The sequence below is a fragment of the Salarias fasciatus genome, chromosome 1 (genome assembly GCF_902148845.1).
Source record: "Salarias fasciatus chromosome 1, fSalaFa1.1, whole genome shotgun sequence".
NCBI classification, from domain to species: Eukaryota; Metazoa; Chordata; class Actinopteri; order Blenniiformes; family Blenniidae; genus Salarias; species Salarias fasciatus.
The window spans coordinates 11571215-11580309 of NC_043745.1; the positions used below are offsets into that span (position 1 = coordinate 11571215).

General features: G+C 40.3%; 1 protein-coding gene across 1 annotated transcript; it reads left to right on the forward strand.

The window, feature by feature from the left end:
* The first annotated feature begins 735 nt into the window (after nucleotides 1–735).
* nod2 (nucleotide-binding oligomerization domain containing 2) lies at nucleotides 736–8873 on the forward strand. The gene is given in 12 exon segments (XM_030084480.1): nucleotides 736–782; nucleotides 881–1498; nucleotides 3403–3529; nucleotides 3769–4847; nucleotides 4849–5543; nucleotides 6374–6457; nucleotides 6529–6612; nucleotides 6724–6807; nucleotides 6894–6977; nucleotides 7152–7235; nucleotides 8140–8223; nucleotides 8451–8873. Coding segments are annotated over 11 exon segments (3018 nt in total). The 5' UTR covers nucleotides 736–782; nucleotides 881–958; the 3' UTR covers nucleotides 8524–8873.
* Nucleotides 8874–9095: the final 222 nt, after the last annotated feature.

The window sequence follows — 9095 nt, forward strand, 5'->3', positions numbered from 1 at the left end:
TATTGCCAGCTACTGTTCCACTGCTGTTCTAACCCTGTAGAGGTGCCACGCTAGGAAAGCTGTATCGTTAGTTCTCCAAATCTCTTGGGAATCGCCCCTCATCCTGATTTCATCAAAGAAATTCTAATTAAACCAGGGCACCTTGCACGCAAAGACATGTTTGGGATGACAGGAAGGAGACAACAGTGGAGAAATAAGAAGAAATCAATCTTTAAAAAAAAAAAAAAAAAAGTGACAAAAAGCGGAATTCAGAAATGTGCCAAAAAGGTAGTAAAGTCAACTTAGTCCTGGCTTCTGGGTAAACTGACTTATCAAAGCAATAGTTCCATCAAGTGGCTGAAACACCAAACTGCAGCTACAATCATCTACTGACCTTTTTTTTTTTTAATGAATTTCTCTTCATTGCCAGAGCTTCTGTTTTTGAAAAACTTCAATTCCTCTTTACATTGTTGAAAATACAGCAGGTGTTTTTTTTTTCACAATTCTTGACAGAGGCTGCAGAAGTAATATGACAATAAGTTAATGAATTTTTAACAAATGAAAGCAATAGTTGTAGTACAGTTGTGTTCTTTCTTAAAATAAATAAAGGAAATGATGCTGGCATATAGTGCAGTATGTCAGTTCCTGTCCATGCTTGAGAGGTTTTGTTTCAGTGAGAAGGAGGGACGTGGTAAGAGAGAAAGGTTGGTTTCAGTTGTGGAATGAGGAAGAGGTAAGTTGAATGTTTTTCTGTCTGAATGACACATGGACAGACGAAAGCTCTCTGCGGCTCTTATTCATTTGTGAGTGTTATTTTTACTGTTTTGTTTTTCTTTTTAAAAAATAATGTCTTTGACTGTGTTTTTAATGCCTTTTATGCATTTGTGTCTTTTCTCTGAAGAATAGTGCAACACTGAACATGCAAAATGACCAGGGTGTGTGTGAAAAGAGAACTGCTCTCGCGCTCTAGTGCAGTGACATGTGGGTGTTAGCTGTCACACTGGCTCTTCCTCAGCATGGCCATGCATCGAGCATGTCTGACCAGGACTTTGTGCTGAAACAAAGGACAGAGATCCTGCACGCCCTGTGCAGCAGCGGGTCAGCTGAACCTCTGGAAAAGATTCTGGACATACTGCTCTCCCAGGGCGAGCTCACATGGGAGGACTACCAGAATGTGCAGGTACCTGGGAGACCCCTGTACACCAGCGCCAGGCAGCTGCTCGACCTGGTGTATATAAAGGGTGTGGATGCATGTGGATGCTTTCTCTCTGCTCTCCGAGAGGTCAAGCCAGAAGCCCTGGGAGCTTGCCCCTCATTCACAGGGTGCAGTTCAGCTCTAGAGGATACAGGAGAAACTCAGGGCTCGTCTGCGCAGAACCTTCTGGCTCAAAGGCCGAGCCTTGTCAACAAGCTCCAGGGCTGCATCGATGGCGCTCTCGAAGCTTTGCTTGACTCAGGCTACTTCACTGAATCAGACTGTAATGAAGTGCGGCTCCCTCTACACACTCCCACACAGCAGGTACTGTAAGTTTCACACGCAATAAAATGTGGCCTGACAACTCCTCATTATTCTATGTGCCGGTTTGAAATGAAGCTGACACTTAGTTTTTGAATTCCTTATTGGTGAAATGTCTGACGGGAAGTCCCCTATTTATGTCAAAGTCTGCACTGCTTGTTTAAGGATATTTATTGTTATCCAAATATTTATTTTGCCTGTGTGCCCATCAGAGTTGGGTATGTAACGACAAGTAACGAACGTTACAAGTAGTTAAATTACCTTTGATGGGAACGAGTAGTGTAACGGCACTATTGGTAGTTGGTAGTTAAACTAGCGTTACAAATGAAACGCTATGATCGTTACTTTTACAATGACTGCAAATAGAGCAAACAAAATATTAAGCGGAGTTCTTTTTTAATACCACCAGTAGATGGAACGGTGACCATACGAGGAGCTGCTCGATATGGCTTCCGGGTCAGGGCTGATGGAACCGTCAAATTGGTTGCCTTATATACATTTTTATATAAATTTGTGCCCCACTGACAACACTGCACTCTCTCCTACTGTAAATGCCGCTTATAAAGGAACACTCCGAAGATTAGGGGCCCACGCCCTTTCCCTAACCCATTGACAAAGTTAGACAAGCCCATAAATACCTTGTGTCTCTGGTCCGGCTGGTTCCCAGCTGTTAGCATACGCAAGTGGACAAAATACTCCTTCCAGGGGACGGCGTATTAGCACATGAAGTAAATCCGAATGGTATGAAACATTTTAAAAGACGTGTTTTCTTTTCAATAAGTTAAAATAACGCTTTGATACAAACAGACCTGCGCATGCGCAGTGCTCCGCGGAAGAATATACCGGAGCACAGCTCCGCGCAGCACTATGCAGTAAATGAGTAGTGTAACTTCTTTACTATTTCCATGGAGTAATCAAGTAGTGTAAGGCACTACTTTTTTCAAAAGTAACAAGTATCAGTAACTCTTTACTTTTTTGAGTAACGGACCCCAACTCTGGTGCCCATTGAAATTTGAAATGTACCGATTTACCTTGATGAATACTACTATTCCTACATATGCCATAAAAAGATACTGAGCAGTAGTAAATGAAAACTATTTACTTAGCCAGCAATTTTCAGAACTTTCTGCAGATCACTGATTTTCAGGAATCTTCTCAGGAAATTATAAGTTATGATGTTTCATTGATTTAAAAATGGATTTAACCTGTTAAGTAGTGCAAACCCAAGCACCATTATGTTAGTTATCTATTTATTAAGAAAGTATCAAACTGTATGACCTTATTTAATACATCCAGTGGGGATGATAGTCCTGCTTAAGGTTTAAGATTTAATTAAAATATTTTTACGTGAAGCACTTCAGACTGACACTCTTTCCCTGTATGGACACCTGACCACGCTGTTGTTCGTCATATCGAAACTTGCGTGTATTAAACTTTCTATTTCTATTCCACAAAAGCAGCATTTCCACAATGAAGTGCTGCAGGGACTATATGTTTTATGTAAGCCAACCTTTTACGCTGAATCATATTAAATCATTTAAAAAAAAACAAACTTGACTGGTTTTTGTTTTGGACTGATGAATTAAAAAAAATACTTTCACAACTTTGATGATTAGATACAAGCAGGATATATCCTTTAATTGTGGCGCATGTCGTCAGATCACCACCGCTCCGCTCACAACCTGTTTCTTGATTTGGCTTGCTCACATCTTTTATAAATGTCTTTTCTCTGCACGTGAGCTTGTAAATACTGATAAATACTAGATGGATGTAATAGTTTTACAGTCTGAATTTAACAGTTTGCATTAGTAGTGTAGAAAAAAGCCATTTTGCAATGTTTCATGACTGTAGAGTTCTTCTGTTTGATGATTCATCCTACAACAAATCTGTTGTCATAAATCCATCAGGCCAGGTGTCTTCTCGACCATGTCAGATCGAAAGGTGAATCAGCAGCTACAGCTGTCCTGCAGTACCTCCAGCAAAAAGAAGAATGTGGTTCCCCAACTTTTCTTGACAACGCGACTCCTCCCAAAGGTCTGTTATGAACACAGTGATTCTGAAACCTATGTGATATTATTTCAAAGAGTTTTATTAGAAGTTATCTCTACACAAACTCTTTGACCTTTGCAGGAATTCTTCTTGACTGAAACATTTCACACATTTCCTTGTAAAATGGGGAAGTGGTGGAGCTCCATTAAAAGACTTTGATTGAAAAAGATGCACCGACAGTTGATTTTGTTCAACATTATTTGTTGTTTTGACACTTTTTCCAGAGTTCTTGAAGTACCAGAAGAAGCTGAGCAGTTCTGTGTCTGCACAGTCCTGTTTTCTCAGTACTTACGGGAGGACCAGCCACATGTCTCTGGATGACATCTACACTGAGGGCCATCTGGAGTTCGCTCAGGACTGTGCTGATGCTCACGTTCCTTTGGGCCTGGAGGGCATTGTGGGTAAAGTGGGGACAATAAATGAGGAGGCTGACACGGTGCTGGTGTCCGGTGAGGCGGGCAGCGGGAAGAGCACCCTGCTCCAGAGGCTGCACTTGCTTTGGGCCCGTGGCGTGGCCCTTCAGGACTTTCTCCTTCTTTTTCCGTTCAGCTGCCGCAGATTAAACTCTGAGGAGAAGGAGCTGTCTGTGCAGGAGTTGCTGTTTCAGCACTGCTGCTGGCCCGACAGGCAGCAGGACGAGATCTTCCAGTTCATACTGGACCATCCCCACCTCATCCTCTTCACATTCGACGGTCTGGATGAACTCAAACAGAGCTTTTCAGACGAGCACAGGCTCTGCTGCCCCACTCAGCGTGCCCCGGTTCATATACTCGTCTTCAACTTGATCCAGGGTTCCCTGATGAAGGGCGTCCGCAAAGTTGTCACAAGTCGCCCGGAGGCAGTTGGTCCAGTGTTGAAGAAGCACCTCAGCAAAGAGGTACTTCTAAAAGGATTTTCCTTGGATGGAATTGACTGTTTTGTAAGAAAGAATCACAGTGACCCCGCTTTAGCTGCTAAAGTTTTAGCGTCCCTGCAGGCAAACACAGCTTTACTTGGACTGTGTCATAGTCCAGTTCTCTGCTGGATTGTCTCTCAATGCCACAAGGAGCTTCTGGGCTGTGGGGAAGGCAGTCCACAGACAATCACAGACGTTTACCTCATGATTTTGCAGCACTTTTTCCAGCACCAAAGCCCATTGAGGAACGGCAAACAGGCAGGGTGGCTTGAGGAGCACCTTGAAACAGTGGTGCACCTGGGGCAGCTTGCCTTTACGGGGATATTGGCCACTAGCTATATCTTCTCTGTTACAGACCTAGAGGCATGTGGGGTGACTGAATTCGATATCTCTGTAGGCTTTCTCCTAACAAGCCAAAGATATGTCCTTTACCAACAGGAAGCAGTATGAATTCCCTCATATGACAATCCAGTGCTTCTTTGCTGCTCTCTATGTTGTTCTGTCCAACAACTCTGATCGCTCAGCAATCCCCAAGCTTTTCGAGCCTCAGGACAGGGAAGTAAACAATGAAGGACCTGGCGTGTGTTTTGGAGTGTGCGTGCCTCCCAGAAACCAACAAAATGTTGAGGATGCCTCAAGAGCTAAAACACCAAACCTGCAAATCACTGCCACCTTTGTGTCTGGACTTCTGTCGAAGAGACACCAGAACTTATGGCTTCATTCCTGCTCCAGTGCTGTGATCTGCAAAAAGGGCCAACAGGTGGCACGATGTCTTTCCAAAGGCATGCAGAAACACTTCAGGTCCATTCCTCAGCCTGTGCAGGGAGAGAAGAAGAGCATGCATGCCATGCCAGACTTTGTGTGGCTGATCAAATGTATCTATGAAATGCAGGAGGACAGGATTGCGAAGGATGCTATGAGTAAGCTGGAGGTGGATCACCTGAAACTGACATACTGTAATATTGGACCGGTGGAGTGCACCGCACTTGCCTATGTCCTCCAGTATTTGAGAAACCCTGTCGGCCTTCAGCTGGACAACAACTCTGTCGGCGACGTTGGAGCGGAGCAGCTCCTGCCCTGCATGCACATCTGCAGATCCCTATAGTGAGTGTGATCCTCCTGCACGTTTGGTTTCGCTTTAAACAGAAAGTATGATCAATTCAGACGACTTGAGAAACTGACTGCTGCTGTTTAATTGACTAAATTAAAAAGTAATGAAATTTGTTAAATATCAGCTGAATGTGGAGTCTACCTGTTCCCATTAAATACAGAAAATTCTTCCAAAATATTTTTTTATTAAAATTAAAATTTGTTATGCGAAACTGATTTGTAATGATGTGCAGCATCATTTCTCAGATGATGTTTTTCTGCTAACAAATCTCAATTTTATAAAAAAAAAACACTTGATTAGAAAATTGTTAAAAGGTCAGGTGTGTAAAAACCCTCCATCATCCAGAAAAGATTTGATTTACCTTGTCAGACATTGTCAATCAGTAATATATACATTTTTCTTACCTTCTGTATTTGAGAAGAGATTGCACTTTTTAAAATCTTCTTATAGAAAAACGATGAAGGTTTTTTTTTAACTAAAGTTTGAGTGCGAGCATCTGTACTTCTATTGAACTAAATAATGAGAATCTTTTCTTTTTTCATAAAATCAGAGTTACAATTAGTTCATTTTAGAAAGCAAACTATTGTCAGCTGATAAGTTATTCTAAAGCTAGTAAATATTAATTAAAAAATTCAAACTAGTCTTTGTTTGGAAAATTACATGAAGTTTAGTGATCTCTGTATCATACTGCAATATTAAGCTGTATTTACAATGATAAATGAGCCGTAAAAAAATAAGTTCAAAAAGAAGAAAAATATGCATAACAAATGAATAAAACTGAAAAATTGCTTAATATGACCTGTCTTTATTGTTCCTTCATCAGCCTCAGAAATAATAACATCACAGATGAAGGCATCCGGAAGCTCATCGCTAAGGGGATCGACTGTGAAAACTTCCAGAAAATTGCGTAAGTACTGTCAAGATGCACTTCAAAGTCCCATTTTATCAGTTACCTTTAATTGAACTGCTTCCATTCAGGCTCTTTAACAACAAGCTGACCGATGTTTGCACGCAGCACTTTTGTCACCTTCTGAAGACCAGGCAGGACTTCCTGTCTCTCAGGTCAGTAAAACATGAAACAGTGCCACACACACGTAACATGTGTCTTCAGGTGAAAATGAATATGGAGCTGCATGGGTCTTTGAATGATGCATAGTTCAACATTTCTTCCAGGCTTGGAAACAATAATATCACAGCAGAAGGAGCACAGTGGCTTGCAGAGGGACTGAAGTCCAATCATTCACTGCAGTTTCTCGGGTACAACTTCAACTCCAAATATATATTTTTTTCTGTTTAATTGTTAGAGTTAGTCCAAAAAGTAACAACTATATTCATATTCCCAGGCTTTGGGGCAATAAAATAGGCGACGCAGGAGCAAAGGCTCTTGCCAGTGCCTTGGAAAACAGCAAAACTCTGGTTTGGTTCAGGTAACAGCTGGTTTCAGTAATGCCATTCATTCATCTTTATTGTATCTGTAATGTTTAACAGTGATGAAACAAAAACACTGCTGCTCATTTGGGTTATTAATTAAATGTATTCATGTTGTTTGACATCAGATTAATGTAATAGTTTTTGTTGTTGTTGTTGTTGTTGTGATGTAGCCTTGTTAGCAATGGCATCGGGAGTTCAGGAGCGCAGGCCCTTGCCAACATCATCAGGAAGAGTCCATCTCTAGAGGAGCTTTGGTGAGTATTGGAGAAAAGTATGGAACATGGAAATTTTTATTGACTGCTGGTCAAAATATAGAGAGGAATAAAAAGTATCAATTAAAAGTGAAACTTTGATCATTATTTTCAGCAAGATACTTATTCCAGGCTCAGTGTGAAAGGTTTAAAATATCAATGAAGGTCCTGGAATGGTCATCCATCAGCAAAAGAATTCAAGAATCGTTAGGTGAAGAGTAATTTTGTGGATTTCTGTCATTCTGTTCTTAAAAGCAGTATCCAGTTCGGTGAGATTTTCAGGCGGTCTTGCTTGTTCAGCTTGTTGTTGGAAGTCACATACTTTCAAAGATCTTTAGGTTAGCAGACCTTTATCGGATTATCTAAGTCTTCAGCTGTTTACTCTTGAGGGTTTTGGTGTTTATCGTGGCATTATATCTGCAGCAACTAAAAAGTTCAGTTTTACATATTTTCAGTTTTTAGGACTTCTTTCCAAAGTGCTTATGTTTAACTGTTTATTTGCACATGTTTTATGTTTGATTTTGAGTCAATAATAACTAAAATTAATAATCTGAAGAAATCAGATTATTCTTTACATCAAAGTAATTCTGAAAATAATTCTTCTTTCTCTCAAAGCTAAAGATAAGCTGTGATCTTACCTTTTTTTTTAATTGCAGACACTTTAATATGCAATTCTCCAAATATTTTAAAATATTAATGTGAACACTTGAAAGTAGTAATTTTTTACTTACCAATTGAAATGATGACTCACTTATTCTTGAAACCAAAAAAAAAATTGCCCCTTAAAATTAGGGCTCCTTAACCCCCTGTGCCCCCCCCCCCCACCCCCATTGAGAATCACCGCTCTATAGTGAACCCACTTTACTGTAGTGCTTATGTCGCTCCACTCTCTTGTTGTTGGTCGAAGGTTGACAGAGAACTGCATAACCAAAGCAGGAGTGGAGTGTTTGATTCAAGCCCTCAAACGCAACACTCAGATGAAGTCCATATGGTATGTCATGGCCACACTCCGCAGCATCTTTCTTTGTTTCATGCATGCTTTCACATGATGTTAGGATGCAGTGTACTGCAGTTTCAATGTCAGGAAATTCTCTCTATTAAAGTTGTGTGTCTTTCAGCTGCAATGAAGTATCATTTTGACTTTTCATATTGTTGTTGTTTTGTAATTGCTGCGACATTGTTGTTGATTTATTTTCATCTTTTCTTCTGGATTCGCAGGCTGAGAAACAATGACCTCACTTTGGAAGAACAAGAAGAAATGACAAAACGTGAATCAAGATTGGTCTTCTGACTCTAGGTTTAGTTGGCCAGAGACTTTGCAATGATATTTATTAATGTAAATATTGCCCGTCAAAATGTGAGATGTAAATTATGTGCAGTTAAATGTATTTTTAATTTTTACTTTTTTTTGGAGCCCAACTTTCTTTCACTTTTGCATTGTACTCTAATTGTGTTCAAGGAGATGGAAGTATATCATACCATAAATATATAAATATAGCATTAACATACAACTATGCCAGCAGACACTACTAGTGATAGTCAATAATGATGCTACAACCTGGACGACACAAAGAGTTGTGAAGTGTTGGAACCAAAATAAATAAATAAAAAATCGGTAAGTCAGCAGGTTCAGTGCTTAAGGTCATTGTGTAAATAAACTACTGCAAAAGTTCACACAAAAGTTGGGAACTCAACTCTGTTTAGTGCAGTGACACATTGAGAGCTCCTCCCATAAATACATTGCATTATAAGTAAATCCATTTTCAGTGTTTGTTGATTTTCTCCTAGTCCACCGCAGTAATACAGCCTCTTATGCAGGAGTTAAATTCAGTACAATTCCTATATTGCCATCATAATCTCTGC